This window comes from Penicillium verhagenii (genome assembly GCF_028828195.1).
Source record: "Penicillium verhagenii strain IBT 33310 chromosome Unknown utg000008l_segment0_segment0, whole genome shotgun sequence".
Lineage (NCBI taxonomy): Eukaryota > Fungi > Ascomycota > Eurotiomycetes > Eurotiales > Aspergillaceae > Penicillium > Penicillium verhagenii.
Genome location: NW_026643172.1, coordinates 213,379 through 231,849, shown reverse-complemented (window position 1 = coordinate 231,849; position 18,471 = coordinate 213,379). Strand labels below are relative to the sequence as shown.

The 18,471-nt window shown below is 47.5% G+C and overlaps 7 protein-coding genes across 7 annotated transcripts; 5 read left to right on the top strand and 2 right to left on the bottom strand.

The window, feature by feature from the left end:
• Positions 1 to 784: 784 nt before the first annotated feature.
• On the bottom strand, positions 785 to 2,219 carry N7466_008064 (putative MFS monocarboxylate transporter; the record flags this gene model as incomplete). Its single annotated transcript, XM_057167453.1, has 2 exons — positions 785 to 2,090; positions 2,152 to 2,219. The coding sequence occupies 2 exons, from the start codon at positions 2,217 to 2,219 to the stop codon at positions 785 to 787; spliced, it is 1,374 nt and encodes a 457-aa protein (XP_057018084.1).
• Positions 2,220 to 2,963: 744 nt separating this feature from the next.
• N7466_008063 (uncharacterized protein) lies at positions 2,964 to 5,371 on the top strand (the record flags this gene model as incomplete). The annotated part of the gene is made up of 6 exons (XM_057167452.1): positions 2,964 to 3,067; positions 3,133 to 3,473; positions 3,527 to 3,597; positions 3,653 to 4,257; positions 4,310 to 4,468; positions 4,552 to 5,371. 6 exons carry the CDS (start codon positions 2,964 to 2,966, stop codon positions 5,369 to 5,371), a joined length of 2,100 nt encoding a protein of 699 aa, XP_057018083.1.
• Positions 5,372 to 5,387: 16 nt separating this feature from the next.
• On the bottom strand, positions 5,388 to 7,499 carry N7466_008062 (Amino acid/polyamine transporter I; the record flags this gene model as incomplete). The annotated part of the gene is made up of 7 exons (XM_057167451.1): positions 5,388 to 5,546; positions 5,601 to 5,879; positions 5,951 to 6,417; positions 6,495 to 6,858; positions 6,905 to 7,043; positions 7,123 to 7,162; positions 7,256 to 7,499. 7 exons carry the CDS (start codon positions 7,497 to 7,499, stop codon positions 5,388 to 5,390), a joined length of 1,692 nt encoding a protein of 563 aa, XP_057018082.1.
• Positions 7,500 to 7,967: 468 nt separating this feature from the next.
• Positions 7,968 to 8,794, top strand: N7466_008061 (uncharacterized protein; the record flags this gene model as incomplete). The annotated part of the gene is made up of 2 exons (XM_057167450.1): positions 7,968 to 8,575; positions 8,665 to 8,794. 2 exons carry the CDS (start codon positions 7,968 to 7,970, stop codon positions 8,792 to 8,794), a joined length of 738 nt encoding a protein of 245 aa, XP_057018081.1.
• Positions 8,795 to 9,283: 489 nt separating this feature from the next.
• Positions 9,284 to 10,907, top strand: N7466_008060 (NAD(P)/FAD-dependent oxidoreductase; the record flags this gene model as incomplete). The annotated part of the gene is made up of 4 exons (XM_057167449.1): positions 9,284 to 9,530; positions 9,612 to 9,901; positions 9,971 to 10,553; positions 10,642 to 10,907. 4 exons carry the CDS (start codon positions 9,284 to 9,286, stop codon positions 10,905 to 10,907), a joined length of 1,386 nt encoding a protein of 461 aa, XP_057018080.1.
• A 1,128-nt stretch (positions 10,908 to 12,035) lies between these two features.
• N7466_008059 (uncharacterized protein) lies at positions 12,036 to 12,968 on the top strand (the record flags this gene model as incomplete). Its single annotated transcript, XM_057167448.1, has 2 exons — positions 12,036 to 12,268; positions 12,338 to 12,968. 2 exons carry the CDS (start codon positions 12,036 to 12,038, stop codon positions 12,966 to 12,968), a joined length of 864 nt encoding a protein of 287 aa, XP_057018079.1.
• Positions 12,969 to 14,215: 1,247 nt separating this feature from the next.
• On the top strand, positions 14,216 to 18,042 carry N7466_008058 (uncharacterized protein; the record flags this gene model as incomplete). Its single annotated transcript, XM_057167447.1, has 2 exons — positions 14,216 to 14,609; positions 15,383 to 18,042. 2 exons carry the CDS (start codon positions 14,216 to 14,218, stop codon positions 18,040 to 18,042), a joined length of 3,054 nt encoding a protein of 1,017 aa, XP_057018078.1.
• Between the last annotated feature and the right edge of the window lie 429 nt (positions 18,043 to 18,471).

Sequence of the window (18,471 nt, the reverse complement as noted above, 5' to 3'; positions counted from 1 at the left end):
CTACTGTGCAGACTATGGTGTGTTGCGCAGCATTTTCACTTGACAGCACATGTCTGTTAATTGGGTCATGGTACATGCCATACTGCATGCTCTATAGTCACTCTACAGCTCCACAAAGTCTAAACAACCTTGGAATGATAGCAAAGCCTTGAACTTGTTGCTTTTTTTTGCTTTCCAAGGTTTTGAACAAAAGCAATATGCTTGTTGTAAACTCATTAATCCGAGGTTGCACCCAGGCAACATCCATGCATGAATTTACTAGTGCGAGTGCGAGGCCTCATTGCCCAACGGACAGAACCCGAGTCACGACATCGGATTGGTCAACATAAACTCCTAGGAATTTCTCGTTTGAAAATATTTCATGAGATGATTGGAAATAAGCTGCGGAATATGATAAATAGTTTGGCGTAGTAAAGAGTTTGATGTTCTTGTGGTGCCACCTGGGCAAGGATTAACGAAGCGATCAAAAAGAAGCAAAATCCAACACTTTAGCGCCTACAATCTTGGTCCTACGTGATAGATGCTGCATTTCAGCTTCAGCTTCAGCTGAAAGATGGGATCACAAGAACCGCCACGAAATGCCGATCAATCCTTCAAATGTTTTTATAGTCTGAATTTGGCGATTGGCCAAAAATCACTGATTGACAATTCTATATGATCATCCCAAGTGCTCGTAAAGTTAATATTTCAAGCCTGGAATAAGAGAAGGAAAAGAAGGAACATTTGGGAGACAACTCGTATACTACTGTTCATACTAGCCGTGCGCATTGCTTTAAGACTACCCTTACATTATCCACTTTCTTCGATGACCTTGTCCCCCCTCTAAAGTAAATACAGCTTCGAATCTGGTCCAGAGTACTGCAAATGTGGCGGCTGCTAACAGTACTCCGACCATAATACTGGTGTTCTCATAACTTCGAGGGCTAGCGGTTTGATGTGGGGAACTGCGAATCAGTACTCCTGCGATAGGCGTACCAAGAAGAGTAGCAAAGCCTCGAACCATGTATAGAGCCCCATTGATAGAAACAAAGTTTTGTACCCCGAATGACTCTACCAAGCTCGCCGGGAACAAAGACACATAGGCCGATGCGAATATGCCGTAGGCGATAGTGAACACGATAAATAAAACACTGCCATTTGACTGGGAGCTTGATAGCGATGCTGGAAGCCACAGCGCTAGCACGGCAATCGCAGAAAGAAAAGTTGTCAGAAACAAGGTATTCAGCCTGCCCATTCGGTCTGCAGCGTAGCCAATCACGATTTTCCCAACGGCATTTGCGGCATTTGAAATCGCGATGAAGTTTGCCGACGTCGCCGTCGAGTATCCGAGAGTACGAGCAAAGGACGAAAAGAAGAAGACAGGTGTATAATACGCAGCCGACTGAAGTGCAGCGCCCAAGGCATGAGCCGCGAATTTTCGGGTACGTGCAACACGCCAGTCGACTAAAGGAATGCGGAAGAAATTGGCCGACCGTATGGTTACAGAATTCTCTGCCTCGATACGTGCAATCTGACTAGCCGGCCATTTCATAAAAGTACCGGAGATGGAAATGAGGACGAAGGAGAGACAAGCTGTGATGCGGAGGGTATTGCGAAATCCGACCCGTTCGATGAGTAAACGGAACGCGAGTGGCCACACCACGCCGCCGAACCCTGTTCCTGCGAGAATAATTCCCATTGCTAAGCCTCGGTGGCGCGAGAACCATGTCGGTGCCACTGTCACGGAGGGCATATATGCCATGCACGTTCCTATTCCCAGGAGGAGGCCTTGAGTGAGAATGAATTGCCAAAGGGCTTGGCTGAAACTCGCTAGGATCAGTGCGAGGGAGTAGATTATTCCGCCGCTCCAAATGACTGCTCGGGGTGAGTATTGTTTTGTCCATGCGGTCGTGAATGGAGCACCAATTGTCATGAGCGCGATGGACAGTGTACCGATCAGGTCAATTTGCGCTGGCGTTGCTCCTGTGAATGGAGTGTTTGGGAGTTTAGACATGGAGTCGTAGAGTTCCTGCCAGACACCGAAGGCGAAGTTGATACCACATCCTGTGAATACGAGTGCAGTCGATGATATCACCACCACAATTGGTTGTCTTGAAGACTTTGAGTCAGAAAATTTCGACGAAAAGAGAGTTGCGAAAGAAAAAAGCTTACAAGTGGTCCCTGATGCCTGCAGGGCCATGATGATCTGTTATGACCATTGACTCCAGTGGGCGATTCATGTTTTTTTTTTTTGAGGGAAATAACAATGCAAAGTTCAATCCCTGGTGGTTGTGAAGGTACTTTTACCTTGCATTCAGGAATCCAGGAATCCAGGACTTTGACTCATTTTGCGGGGAAACGGGGAAATTCGGGGTAAGCATCGGCAAAGCATCAGACAGAGTATTCGATCAGCATGTTTAAGAAGCTCCTTTGAATTCATTTCTCTGAATATGTATAAAAGGCACCTGGTTCAAATGTTAAAATATGCATATGTGTTGGTCTGGTGTATTACAGAGTAACACTAGGAGCGGCGTATCAATACGGATTCTATACCAGAATTTACACTACAATTACATACATGATACAAACATTCAAATGTTGAATTTAACATTTGAACGTATTTTATCATTCTGCACAATCTATCCTCCTGCCATAAATATCATATAACCTCACTTTGTACATACTCCAACCTTACAAACCCCGTGAATCCATGAGTCTCAAGTGCTGGTCTCATACGGAAATAGTCCGAGGCAACCTCCTTTATCTGGTCATTTGATAGCCACGGTTTGTCATGTTTTTATTGGTTGCGACTCGAGCTTTACCCCGCATCCTGCTATATTCCCTTGATAAGAATGATAGCGTATCGAACATTTTGGAGAGATATGGCTGTTCAGCTGTTCAAATTGAACGACACCTCTGTTTTATCGCGTTCGAAAATTCCAAGGTGGGCATTTGGAGCGAGACGCAACTAATCCGATCGCATCATGTCGGAAGAGAATAGGCAAGAAGTCGAGTCGCGTGCTACTGGTGCTACTGGTGCTAAGCGCAAGCGCGAAGCAACCGCTACTAGAAGAAGAACATCTCTTGCGTGAGTTCGTGTCAAAACACGCGCAGCAACCATTCAAACGTTTTGCCAAAGCTGATCACTATCAGATGTGATGTTTGCCGGAAACAGAAAGAGAAATGTGAAGGTGGCCAACCATGCTGGCGATGCTTACGATTAGATCGGCAATGCAACTTCACGGCTCATCCAGCTTCTCAAAGACCAAGCCGATCGTTTCAAGACCACGAAGATGAACCAATAATACCAGACGAAAATCAACATCAACGAAATCTGGAACACATTGTGCAGCATTTTCTCGGGGATGTACCGTTGGATGAAGAAAGTATTGCCGGAATCGCAGCAAAGTGCACATCAGAGACCAAGGAGATAGATAGCTTCGATGGCGTGAATGAATCACACCACGTTCATTTTGTGTCAAGTAACGTTGCATGTACGTCAAGCTGGGCCATTTGAACCATGTATCTCACTAACCGTTCAGTCTAGTCTATTCGGGCGAGTTTTCTCACTGGAACTTTTCTGAAAAGCTACGTCGCACAATGCGATGCGATTCAGAGGTATGTCGCTACCTACAGTTTACTAGTATGATTATCTCTCTCTAACTGTGTTTAGGTCAAAGAATATTGGCGAGCAACTCATCTCCAGTCCTCCATTCACAGTATCACCGAAACAATAACCCATTTACCCCCGAGGCCAATCGCTGAATTTTTGGTTGACGTATTCTTCAAATACACCGAAGTCAATTCATTCTATATCGAGAAAGGTTGGATGCGAGAAAAGCTACAACTATGCTATAATCCTTTGGCGGACTTGACGGCAGCTGATATCCCCTGGGTATGCTCCGTATTTGCTGTGTTAGCAATAGGTACACAGTTTGCGCACATGGAAGAAGACAGGTCAAATACCGATACAAATGTCTCCGAAGAAATTGCCATTTGTTTTGAGGACTCAGTGGGACTCGGTTTCTTTCATGTAGCATGCAGATTGGGTCCTGATGTTATCTTAGTAGCTTCGTATGAAAGCGTGCAAGCCTTTCTCCTATTAGCGGTATATTCTTTACCGGTCTCATGTGGCGGGCTTTCCTACACATACTTTGGATTGGCGATGAAAATGGCGATTCAAAACGGTATGCATCGAAAATGCGTTGGGGATGAATGTGATCGCAGAACACTCGAGTTGAGAAATCGTCTTTTTTGGACTGTCTATACCCTCGAAAGGTATGCTAGGGTGAATTCCGGTTGTAACGAAGGCGAGGCTCACAAAACGCAGAAGAACTGCTATTATGCATGGGCGACCTAATTCCATCCCAAGATCAGAAGTCAACGCTGATCTGCCAACGGATTGCCACACGTTCGACTCGCCAAATTTCCTCAATATGATGGCTTTTATTGATCTAGTCTCTTGGACTGGAGAGGTAGCAGATACATTGTAAGAGAATTCTTGCTGATGGTTTTTTTTTTTTTTTTTTTTTTTTTTTGCAAATTCACTTGAACTGATCGCAATAATGACAGGACAAAATTCAAAAAATGTCCCAAGAGACTGATGCCAGAGTATTCAGGACGGCTTGTGCAGTTGAGGACAAATATTCGACAATGGTGGAGCTCACTTTCAACCAGTATTCGAGATACTACTCCCCAGGGACCCCTATTCCGACAAAATTGCCATATGAAGTTATGCTACCTTTTGATCTACATCTACATGGGCCGACCTTTTATCTTTGATGCTTGCGACAAAGAGCCGTCTAAGAAGCAGAATACGGCCAGAACACAGCGGTTGATGTTGGTAGATGACTGTGTACAATGTGCATTCGAAATTATTGAATTGCTCCAATTACTCTCAGACAACCTGGGCCTATGCCGTGCCTCCTATACTGAGTTCAGTTCCTGCAGAGCAGCTATTCTCGTCATCCTTGCAGAGAGTCTCAACTCTGGAAGATCCCCAAAGCTACAGAAAGTGTTGGAACACGGTATGCTTCTTATCCGTCAAATGACCGGTGGAACCTCTACACAATCTGAAATATCGTACATTGAGTCAATTGAAGCGGCAATTCGTCAGTGGTCACTAGATGGGGGATCAATTGATGATGAGGCAAATACAGGGCAAATATCTACATCCGCTTATGCGACATTCAAAGATTGGACACAGTCGATGAAGAAAGATAAAGATATTGGCAGCATGATGGAACTATCTTCATTCAGTCCTGTTTCGAATCGAACCTCGAGTGCTGAAAGCGCATTTCATTCAGATATCCATGATTTGACCGATCTTTTCAATCCAGACTGGACAACGGATGGTTTGAGTTTGGATCCGGAGGCTTTCCTGGCTCTGTAGAAACAATCTTATTCCTCTACCCAAATATCATATATCGAATGCGTTTGAGCCATTCTGTCTTGGAACTTGATTTCTCTTGGTCGCCCGTGTCATTGAGGCGATCTTCTTCGTCAAAATACTGCGCTGCGGAGAAGTCCATCTCTGTGTACTTTACAATCTTTGTTTTGAAATAGAACTTTGCAACGTCAGAAAAAGTAATCGCGGACCTTGAGGAAAGAGAAGAGCATACCTTGTATACGAAGTAATCAAATACAAACAAGGGAGCAGCAAGATAAGTGGAAAAGAATGTCTTCGCAGACCCTTTTTCTCCGAATGGCCAGCACGATAGATAAAATTCACATCCAAAAATGAAAACCACTATGATAAGACTGAAGTACTGCGCCCAGGGCGTAAGTAGTCCTTTGAACGGCAACTTGCTGAGATCCTTGCCTTGGGTCTTAAGTCCCTGTCTGAATCGAAGATGGGAGATATAGCACCCAGACCATTCAAAGAGGGTTGCGATAGCGACCTAGGGAGATTGTCTTGTTAGTCGTAGTCCCAAGCCCAACTTCCAGGAGATTATAGAGTTAATTCACATACCAGAGAAGAAAACCAGTTATAGGCAACAGTGCCAATACTGTCGCAATTGAGATAGCAAAGACCTCCGCCAAGTAGTAGGCTGATGGCCAAGGACACATATGGCCTACCCTGTGTATCCTTTCGACCAAAGAAAGGGTGGATAATATTCAGGTCCGCCAGCGCTGTTAGGCTTCGACTTGCCACGTAAGCACTGGTGATACCACAGCTAATAACACTGAGAAATATGAATCCGTTTATCGCATGTGCCAGTCCATAAACATTTGCCCGCTTGATTGCGATAACGAAGGGACTTCCCAGAGTTCCGCTAGTAGTGGCCAGGTCGGTGTCATCGGACGGTACGCACATCCCCACGAGCCAAATGTTCACAACAAAGAAGGTGAACATGCGCCAGAAGACTGGACGAATCGTTTTCTTGATGGTTTGTCGAGGGTTCTTTACTTCCCCGGCAATAACGGCAATATGTTCACCTAAATACGATGTTTAGTCCTTGAGTATCGAGAAACCTGAAGACGGCCAGAAACCTTGAAAGGGATATTGTACTTACCACCACCAAAACTAAATGCGGCTTGCACAAAAGCTTTTGCAATTCCTTTCATTCCATTCTTAAAAGCACCGGGATTTTTCCAGTAACGAAACTCAATGGGGCCATGAGTAGCGGGAATTCCTCCAGATGTCATGATGAAAAGGAAAAAGATCATCAATATAATTGCGGCACATTTGATGAATGACATATAGTACTCAATGTAGCCGTAGATTCGGACGTGGAAAAGATTAGCGAGGGCTATAACCACCAAGAAAATCGTTATGTATACAGCGAGAGGAAGAGCATCGGTTGCTGGCCAGAATTTCAAGACCGACACTGCGGCTGTGATTTCTGCTGGAATTATCATCACCCACTTTTTGATTCGCTAGTTAGAATAGAAGCTTTGCATGGTGGATGTTGAGTGGTCTTACTGAAAACCAAAAATTGATTCCAATGGCGAAACCCAGTGCAGGATCCACATATTCCATGCACATTCGGATAAATCCTCCATGGATTGGCTTGTATGTGATCATCTCACCAATCGAACAATATTGGGCATAAACGATCATTCTGGAAGTAAGAGCTTTTGTTAGTATGAGTCTCAGCACTGAGGGGTTGTGTTGAATAAATATAGTGCTTTGTCACTCACGCAGTCAAAGTATAGGTCAAGGCGACTCCCGCAGGGCCAGCTAAGAAACATTCACATGTCAGCATTTAATAAACATTGAAGGATCAATTCAATGTTGACTCAAGCTTCAATTGATGTTTATTGATTGACATACCGTAGTATAGCGCCTGTCCTGTTCCCACCCATAGACCTGTCCCAATCCCAGCACCAAAGGTCATCATCATAACCTTTCGTCTAGTGAGAGACCGATGGAACCCAGCGGTATCCGCAGTGGGGATCTCTTTTGAAACTCCATGTTGCTCAGTTGCTGAAGTTGCAATCCTCTCAATATCAATCTCATTTTCTGCACTTCCTTTGATGTCGATCTTTCCATTCGAAATATTCTCGCTTGTCGCCATCGCTATAGCTTTGATGAATGACTAGACTCACAGAACTCAAACGCCAGGAGAGGCAAGTCCAGATAACTTAAGAGAGAAAAATAAAACACTCACACCCCCCCCCCTCTCTCTCTTTTGTTCATCCTCGTCGTTATCTTCCAATCTTGCCTAGTGTAAAAATAGCTTCACGGATGAGTATGTTACCCGGCGGGAACCCCTCTCTCGCTGTTCCCGCCGGGACTAAGAGCGGGGTTTGTCACCAGGATTCCTATCTTGCTCTTTTCAATGTTGCTCTTTTTTCTCAAAGTGCTGAAGAGATTACAGATCAGATTGACTCACTTGACTAGTGACTCACTCCAATTGCTTTATTTTAAAAGCGAAAATTCACCAGTCAATCTCCGATAAGGACAACATTGAATTACCCAAGTCAAAACCAGTTGACTTCCATCTATATATCCACTCAAATTTTACAGAAACCAAGCGGAAACAATGGCTTCCTCCAAGAACGTGGTCTTCGACATCGTCGGCACGCTTGTCAGCTACGACTACCTTTTTGATGCAATTGACCGTCGTCTAGGCGACCGTCTTCGAGCTGAAGGTGTCAAGCCTTGGCTTCTGGGATCAGCATGGATGGAAACCGCTGAGCGTGAATACACCAATTTGAGTATCTCGGGAAGGTACCTCCCTTATGGAGAGGTCTTTGAAGCTCTCTTCTACCGTGTCCTTGGAATGATGGCTGGCATTAAGAATCCCCGTGCCTTTGCTTCTGCCGAGGACCTCGCGTGGATCATGCACGAGTACCAATCTCTCACTATGCGTCCCGGTGCCGCCGAGTGTGTCCAGAAGCTGCGTGATGCTGGGTTTACCGTTTGGGCTTTTACCGCGGCGGATCTAACGCGGGTTGGTGGATACTTTGAGAAGGCTGGGATTGAGTTGCCAGCTGAGAATCTACTCTCTTGTGACTCTGTTGGAATTGGAAAGCCGGACTTGGCTGCCTATGGGCCTCTGTTGGAGAAGTTGACTTTGGAGAACGAAGGGAAGATCCCATGGTTTGCTGCCGCTCATATGTGGGATGTCTCTGCTGCACGGAGAGCTGGGTATGTGTTTTCTTTCTGTGTTTTTGTTCTTTATACTCTTCATTCTCATTTGCAATGCAATTTATTTGATGCTAATGTATTTGGAACAGATTCAAGGGAGCTTATTGTACAGTTCTGGAGCAGGAGGCATTGACCGGCTTATTTGGAGATATGGATGTCATTGACGACAGCTTACCTGGAATGGCTGATAAAATCATTGCTCACCAGGCTGGGAATTAAACATGATTATTCAAATAGTCGGTACATATCTACTAGTCCCACTTTTAGTCAAGCACTTGAGTGTACGAATAGAAGGAATATCAATTGGAAATGATTTTACGTGACACTAGTACATAGTACTAGTATATAATATAATATAATATGTAGTAACCTTGGAATTTCTGCACCTTGCTTAAGACAGCTTATTGCAGCTGTCTTTTATGCAACAGAAACAGCGGTCAATATATTCCCCGCAATTGAATCTGACAGGTTCAAAGAGATTTATGTTGATGTACATTTCCCCTCTCCGTATTTCCCCTCTATACAGATGACTCCACCCCGCTCCCGGTCCCGGCGGGAAGGCAACCGGTGGGCAACATTGAAGATGCAACCCACAAATTGCCATAAGTGTGGACTTGTACAACATCAATGTTGCCAATACATGAGCATCCAGTTGCCTCTTAATCTGCGTAATTCACAAAAGACTAACCTTTACCAAGGCGGGAAAAAATGTCTTCACATGTCCCCGTCGCAAATGGCATACTGCCCTTCTGGCGGACAGACCCCCACCCTCTAGATAACTACCGATCCAGCGAAACTCTACCAGAGTATGCCGACGTCGTCATCATTGGAGCCGGGTATGCGGGATCATCGGTTGCGCATCACATCTTGCAACAAGTCAAGCCCGGATCCAAGGTGCCTTCAATTGCGATTATAGAGGCGCGACAGGCCTGCTCGGGCGCGACTGCTCGAAATGGTAAGTAGATACTGTATTTTTTTGAGGGGTGGGGGGGCACTGAGGTGGTCTTGGAATTTGAATTGACACTTTAGTGTATAGGAGGCCATATGAAGCCGGACATCTACAACTTTGTCGCCACCTTGGCTACGGAATATGGAGTCGAGGCTGCAGCTGAGGTGGCAGCATTTGAAGCCAAACATGTATATGCAGTCCAGGAATTTGTTGAAAAGGAAAAAATTGATTGTGATTATACCGTTACCAAGGCCACCGATGTGCAATTGGACGAAGCACACTTTCAGAAGCTCAAGGATGGGTATAATCGTCTGATTGCCGGAGGCAGCAAACCCACAGCGGGGGCTCAGATCATCGAGTCTGAAGAGGCAGAAGCTGTAGGTTTCTTCCAGAACTGAATGAAATTTTGAAATTTTTTCCCGCGCGCCATATCTGATCATCTCCAGTTCTCTGGCGTCAAAGGGGCGGTCGGCTGTTTTACTTACGATGCAGCTCACATCTGGGCCTACAAATTCGTCCTCTACTTATTACAAAGAGTAGTATCGCAAGGGGTCAACCTGCAGACACATACACCCGTGACGAAGATCATAGAAAAGACCCATCCGTCTTCCCCTCATCGCTGGCAAGTGGAGACATCCCGCGGCATGGTGGCGGCCAAGGTAGTGGTGCTCGCGACAAACGCTTATACCTCGACCCTCGCGCCACAATACCTAGGCAATATTGTTCCGGTGAGAGGAACGTGTTGCCGCATTGTTGTTCCGGCTGGATCGACGGCCCCTCGCTTGACGAATTCGTACACCTTGCGATTAAACGGGTGGGACTATGACTACCTCATTCCGCGTGAGGATGGCAGTATCGTTGTCGGTGGGGCGCGATCGTCGTTTATCCACGAGGAAAAGAATTGGTATAATGTTAGCGATGATAGTCGGGTTTTGGAACCCGCGGTCCGATATTTCGATGGGTATATGCAGCGCAATTTCAAGGGATGGGAGAAGAGTTTCGCGTATACCGATCGTATTTGGACAGGAAGTAAGTCGCGAAGTTGATACCCTGGGTGGTCACGAGTCACGACTCACGGGTGCGATGATGTGATGCTAATATTGAATGTGATTTTTAGTCATGGGATACTCCTCCGATGGACTTCCACATGTTGGTCAAGTTCCTGGGCATGATGGTCAATATATTTTGGCTGGTTTTACGGGGCATGGAATGCCACAGATCTTCCTCGTCGCGGAAGGAATCGCCAAAATGGTTGTTGAAGGGGTAGAGTTTGAAGAGACGGGGCTACCGCGACTATTCAAGACCACTTCACAGCGAATTGAAAACGGGCGGAAGAATATTTTGGACAATAATCCTCAGGCTGGCGCATCTGCTAAGCTATGACCTCCCGAGGCCACTGGTGCCGTTTTCAACAGGTATCTGAGAGAGGAATAAATTAGATCTACTCGGTATAATATGTTTATTCTTCTAATTTACTTTACTTGAAATTGATTTTGGTTTGGCTTGGCTTGGCAGTAGCGGTGTCATAATTGGCAATATTGTGTGCTCAAGCCATGCGAAATCCATAACAAAATGGGGGAGATTAAACCAGTTGATAAGACTGCAAGCCCCATCAATATGTACCTTGGAATGCATGTACTATATGCACCATTGGAAGCTATAGATACCTTTGAATTGATGTACCATGTGTCCGTTTGAGATTATTATGAAGATAATATCTATAACCACAATTAAGGTCAATGCCCAAGGGTATACCGTATGAATCATACTACATAGTATCGATCCTTGACTCTTATCTCTGGCCGTGAAATTGGATGCGGGGCATCCTGCGACCAGACCAATCAAAGTCACCACTTCAAGACCAGGAACGAACAACTTAGCTCCAATACGGAGCACCTGGAGAGTCCTGGACTCCTGGACCCTTTAACAGAACTGAAAGTGCTTGGCAAGCCTTGGCGGTGAAGGATACGTCAATCTGATGCTGAATTGTGTGCGAGGATCCACTTGATCAGTTGTCGATCTCTTCAAAAGTGAGATCTGGAGAGAAAACACAGAAGGGGGAAAAAAGAGAAGAAAAAAAAGGGCAAACCTGACTGTTCTCAGTATAGAATTGAGAGCAGATTGGTATCAATGTGGCTTGTCCATGATAAGAAAAGCGCATTCACTGTCCTGATCCTTGCGTCTCCCAACTCAAGCCTTGTCGATCATCCGCGATGCCATCACCAATCAAGATTGCGTGCTTCCGCTCACCATCAGCTGCACCACTATTGCGCGATATGGACCCGCTCTCCACACCTCCTTAACTTTGTATTCTATGTAGCTGGCCATCGTATATAACTGATCAAGAACGACCCCATGCCGCCATGACATTTTTATTTAGGTGCTCACCCGTGCTCACCCGTGCTCACCAAATACCTTACCTTGAAGGTTCGGGCCCTTACCGCCATTCTATTTGAGGTTTGCCCAGCAATCCACTTACCCGGGGCTCTCCAGTTCACCGTTCTCTTGAAGATGGATCGGTCGCATTTGGCCATGGAATTGCCTCCCAAGGTCGAAGTTGACCTCGAGGCCAACGCGACACAATACGAATACGACCCCTGGTTGATGGACGACCACCCGCTCCGCTCGTATCCAACCGAATGTATTCCGGGTCTGGGTGGCATCATCGCTGAAGGATATGCTTCGGTACGGAATCGATGGAAGGAGTGCCTGCTACGCGCGGTTTGCCTGGTCATCGCATGCTTGTGAGTCCGCGCCATGATCATGACAAATTGAAACCGACCCAAATTCTAATATGCCTTTGTTTGGTTTAGTGCCGCTTTCCAATGTCTTCAATATCTCCCATCCTTAAGTGAAAGTCTGGCCCGCCCCGGTTCTCGATTGAGTTCTCGCGAATGGCAGGTTACATGCACTTTCCCCAATTCGGATCCCCGCCCGAGTGCCCTCACACAATCCGTTGCTGCCGGATGTGATGGTTTTCGAACCGACATCTGGTTACATGGCCACAATTTGCAGATGAGCCCCGCTGGCTCAGAGCCCAAGGAGGAAAATGACCTTCAACTTCGGATCAACTCACTCTTCACACGACTGCAGCCTCGTGATGTATCCGATCCTTCACAAATCCCCCTGGATACTGAGAAACCAGCGGAGACAATTAACTCAACCCCGAACGAGTCTTTCTTCCTGGTCCTCGATGCCCAGTCCCCTCAACAAGAAGTTCTTGATTTACTTCTTCCGCGACTCGAACCCCTCCGCCAACGAGGGTACCTGACTACCTGGGATGGTGTGCAGGCGGTCCCAGGCCGAGTGACTGTCATTGTAACAGGAGAGACTGTGCCTCAATGTTCTGGTGCTGAAGTTTCCGATATCTTCTGGTCCTTGAATAGAGATATTTCAAAGGACAATATTACGAATGATCATCTGACTCCCATGTGCGCCAAATGATTCTCATGCTTCATCTATTATGTTTTTAATCTCCAGAGTCTTTTTTTGTTTTGGCTTTCATGATACCCTATGCCAATGCCAATGTCAATCGAATTTATCATTTCTTTTTATCATTAAGTCTCTTCCACACATGCAGGATTAGTTTTCTCTTTCTTCCTTCACTTGACTTTCTACCATCGGGTACTTGGGTTATTTGGTACCCAATATTGCAGTATTTGATTTCGCAATGCGTATTTGTTGAAGGTAACAAATTCGATTTCAGTAGTATTTCATAGACACCTAGATATTCTCCTCAAGTACTGGGAGTATCGGCTTTCCTCTAGTGCTCATCATGAGATTCAAAAATAACGTTTGATGGCAGCGCGCGTATGCGTGGCGTCCAAGGCGTCACTATAATACATGTAATGCATACAAGGTGAACATTATAACAGTGGAGCTTCCTGCATACTGTTGGATGTGATCAACATTCCTGTGTCACCTTAAAACCCGATCAGAGTGTGGTCCGAGCATGGGTTTCGTCATCTTTAGCTTACAGCTGAAATGTATGCAATTAGGTCTCTTGGAGTAGCAGGGGAACACCTGGGACATGGTCACGAGAGTGGAAACCCGACAAAACCAATCATTCAAATGCAGCCTGAGCCGTAGGCCCGTAGCTACCTAATATCCCATACAAGCTTTTGAAGGGTTTCGGGCTTTGTTGGGTCAGTATTTTTGAGGATTTTTCTTAAACGAAGGACTTTGATTTTGAGGCCTTTTAATCCTAACAAACGAGAATATCTAGTCAAAAAAAAAAAAAGATTAAAGGCTTTTTGTTTGACTTGTAATTATTGTGATCCCGATCTCCACAAATGCAAGATACAGTCTTGGGCCTTGGCCCCATCACGCTAAAGCCGCATCACTCACCGTTTTTTTTTCTCCGTACGCCCCAGAACTCTTAACTGGCCTGGACCTCTACTGTTTTCCCTCTTTCCATCTTTCTCTTCTCTTCCAATTCTGAATTATTTTCCTTGGAAGAAGTCCTCACCCCCATCGGCTCTCTTTCCCCAACTCCTCTCACCTCGGAACCCCTCACGGTCGCGCGCACTATTTCCGAAGAGGTCATGGCTCGCGGGATCAACCGCTGATCCTTCATCGTTACTGTTTTTTCCTCTTCGGCAACCTTTCCACCGTCATTCTATCCTAGTGATCTCATCCGACTACCCTATACCCGACCGTATTCTCTCGTCGCGTCATTCCTTCACATAGGCATGGATTTTTACCGACGATTCAACCAGGCCTCCTATCCACCCCGTCCGTCGCCTTTGGGGACCTCACAAGAAGCACGCGACGGACACGAATCATCTCGCAACCATACCTCGCCGGCCTCCAATGATCCTCGTCGAGCAGATGAAAAGGCTCGACCTTCCAACCATTGCAATTATGCCTCTCATACCCCCGCTCCAGTCTATTCTCCGGGCGCATCGCGTGTGTCACACCCGCGTCCAGAAAACACCAGCGCACAGGCTTCTCCGGACAGGAATTACCAGGTACAACCTCATCGTCGCAGTGCCAGTGGTCATGCAAGTGGAGAGGTGAAATATTACAATCCACAAGCGCACCGCAGAAATAACTCCCAGCCACAAGCTGGCCGCTCTCAAGAAGGTAGGCATGAAACTTCTTTTTTATTCGTCGTTATTTTTTCTCTCTTTTCATTCTCGTCTCTCAAAATTTCCCCGTCGCTGCATTTCCCTTGCGTGGTTTGCTATGCCCCGGATTCATGGATTCAGGAACATTGGGTTCGGACTTGTCCCGTGGTTCCTGCTTGATCTCTCTCCACTTTCCCAGCACATACTGGATCTATACAAGAGGGAGAGGACTGAGCTCTGGAGATTGAACAACAATAAAGGGAACCACACTATTGGGCATTCACTATCTCCAATAGCTCTGTCCTACAGTGTATTCCCCTGTTCCCAGCCTCTTTCACCTCACGTTGCCTCCCCCTAATGCTTCTATTTTCCCCAGTGGCGCTGATCCGCCGCTCGGGAACGCTAGTCCGGATCAGGGATATATGCGCTATCCCTATCTGGGACTAGCGGTCGAGCTTCCGGAGTCACGGGTTCTGGCGTTCTGGGTCCTGGGAATCATCGCCAATCTTCCTTCCTCTTGGGCATTTACAACGCGCGATGAACCACATGGCTTCACAGTCTGCGCGCCGTGATTCCCAGGGTAGCAGTGGCAGTCCCGTCCAGTCGGGTGAGTAGAGGTTTTTGCGCCAACCCACAGAACCGGTGTCGCGACCCAGGATCTAAGCGCCCTTCCCATTCTTGGACCTTTCTTCTCTCTCTTGTTTTTTTCCCCCTTTTGCTTTGTATATCGCGAGTTGTGTAGTCAACGTTAAAAGGATGTCCTCCGATGGCTAACTTGACATGGTATAGGACAACAAGAATCCTCTGCTCCCCCCGGCTTCGATAATCGACAAATGCCTCCTCCGTCCTCACCTCACTCTTATTTACAATCTGCAAACCCGCCCGCCTCATCCCTACTACTTTCACGCAATATGAAAAACCACCAGCCTCAGCGACTAGGGGGACCAGGGGGACCAGGCAGTAGCATGTCAATCTCTGCCATGCTGGGATCTGATGCAGAACGCCCGGCGCGAGACTCGGCGTCGTCTGCACGACCCTCCGCCTCGTCACTTTTCGGCGTAGCACCAACATCCGTTACAGCAGGCATGTCACCACCTACTATTCCGGCTCGACCATCTCCGGTAGATCTCCGTCGATCCGAAACCCCCGAGCAGTCTCGTCGACTTTACCGATCTGGCTCTGGCGGCGCATCTAGTCTTCTGAGTAATGATCCATCAAGATTCAGTAGCTTGCCTCGCGTGTCATCCTCACAATACCCCGAGAAGGCCCACTCAACGCAACCTTCCCCTCATATTTCACCGACCGATTCACCCTACGAGCCCCGTCGCATGAGTATCAGTGGTCCAACCCCTCGACCGAGCAGCCAGCCACCTAATGCGGAACCATCCGCGCGTCAGCCGGGCTATAGCCCACTTTCTCGCCAATCGAGCGCCCTATCCGACCGATTTAACCCTGGCCAGAAAGCATCTGCATCCTACGCGGCCGGTGACCCCCATTCACCCTTTGGAGCCTTCTTTGGAGATCGCCGCTCCGAAGATAACGCGTACAGAGATCGTGACCGGGATCGTGCATCTAATGGTATGGAGCCAAAGGGACAACTTACGGGGCCGTCACGTTTCAGCTCGGTCTATGGGGACCTAGGACCTGCCAGTGTGGATCGTCACCCATCTTCCCCGGAGAGCAAGCGCTTCCAAACATCTGAATTGGCTTCACCGGGCTTTGGGTTTGGTGCGATTCAAAGTTACACCAAATCTTTGGGGTCTCATCCTGGTGGCAGTCGCCAGCCATCGTCGCTGCACTCTGGACACGGCCCTTCTCCCGGCGACTCGCCCTATTTAAATATACAGCAGCCACAACCACCTCCACGCCTAGGGTCTACCCCAAATACAGTGGCGGCGGGTGCCGGACTTCTTGGATTAGCTGCTGCCGGGGAAGAGGGACGACGCAAGGGGAGCGATGAACTCCTACAGCACCGCAATTTGCTTGCAGTGGGTGTAGATGGAAAACGAGGCGGACGCGCATCTCCTTTGCCTCAAGCTGTACAGGGTGCACAGGCCCCATTTATCAATCCCTCTGGGGAACCCAGCATCAAGAATGAGCTGGGAAGGGTATTTTCCGGTATTGGCAGTGGCGTCGGTGGTGTGACCGCTGGTGCATCTGGCAGTGGACCATCGACCCCGTTGACTGCAAGCCCATTCAAGCGCGACGGTGCTACTGGTCGCTCTGTGAATGGAGATGGACACGACAATAGCAGAAATCCTCGTCCGCTGTCTGCCTCTGGTAACAGGCGATCAAGGAATTCGAATGATGAAGATCAGATGGAGCTTGAATCAGGTGGACTTTATAAACGACCATCTCGTCGAGCTCGTCAAAAAGGTTCCTATCATGGTCTCCAACATAATCCCCATCATCACCAGTATGTATCCGGAAGTCCTTACAGCTCTGGCTCTGGCTCTGGCTCGTGCGTACTGACCACGTCTCTTAGTCACCATCACAAGGCAGAAGAGGAAGCTGCCGCATTGGCTAGACTACATCAGCCACTCTCTACTGGCTTTTTTGGTCTATCATCTACTCCTGTGGACCCCCTGGCGGGGAATCCTTACGATCACCGCCGTGTCCCCCAGCCTCCCACTGCCGCCGCGTCTCCTATTCGAGAGCCCCGCACCACCGTCACTCTGGCACCACTCCTCTCCAGCATCGCCCATCTTCCTCGTCGACATCTAGGGTCAACACTTTATACCCCTCTTATCGGGACCCCTTCGTCCAAGTCTTCTTCGGAAAGTTCCAAATTTGGTTACAGCACAACTCCGCAACCTCTTCCACGATTTGAAAATCATGAAAACTGCACTTTCACTGTCCGTGTACCTCGTTTCCTAGTTGATCGAAGTCGCCGTGAAGAGATCTGCGCACGGCGAGCCCTGTGGGGTACCGGTGTATACACAGATGACTCTGATCCTGTCGCCGCTGCCATCCACTCAGGCTTCATCCGAGGTGCTTGGGGTGATGATGTGGACGAGTCCATGCTTGATCTAGAAATCAAGGAAACCTACGAGCATGCGCCCCCGGCCACTGAAACCACCGAGGGGCCTCGCCTACCGCCTATCCCTCCCCCCAACCAGGATCTTCAAATCACACTCTTGATCCTTCCCCGCTTGGAGCGGTATGATACGACAGTCATGTTTGGAGTCAAATCCCGAAAGTGGGATGGGCGGCATGACGGTATGAGTTTCAAGGTGCATCGCGTGGATTGGGTGGATGGAGGGGTTGCACGCGGCGAGCAGCGAACCGGCCAAGCCAAACGAAAGCGGATGGAGTATCTCTTCCAAGCGGGAAAAATTTGCACGGCGAACAGCGTAGCCAGGACGAAGGAGCTCCGGCAAAGTGGAGTGCAGGTTCCCCGGACCATTGACGGTCAGGGGCATCGTACTCCCGTTCAACCAGTCTCCTAGGGAAATTTTGTCTCTTCCCGCCTGCTTTCGTTTTTGGGTGTACGCTAGGAACTGTACGAATTCTCGTGGAGTCCTGGGCCCCGGTTTATCTTCCATCAGGACCTTGTGCGGGTCTATGATTTTTATTTCTTTTTTCAAGTTAAATTTTTGGATTCTGGGAGTCATACTATCTTGATGTTTTATTTTATTTTGATCTTTGGGACTATTGATACCTGCGAATAGCGTTGGTTGGGATTTTTTGTTATTTTTCTTTGATATTTAGGTTATCCGGATCAACGGGAACGGATAAAGGGATGTTATGGGAACAGCATAACTAGTTCGATTCCTCTTTGCCATTCTTGTTGACATAGTATACATAATTTCACGTCTCCGTGGGGAGCTTCTCCGGTCTTACTAGTGCCATTTTACTTCCCAACATTTCTACTCCGT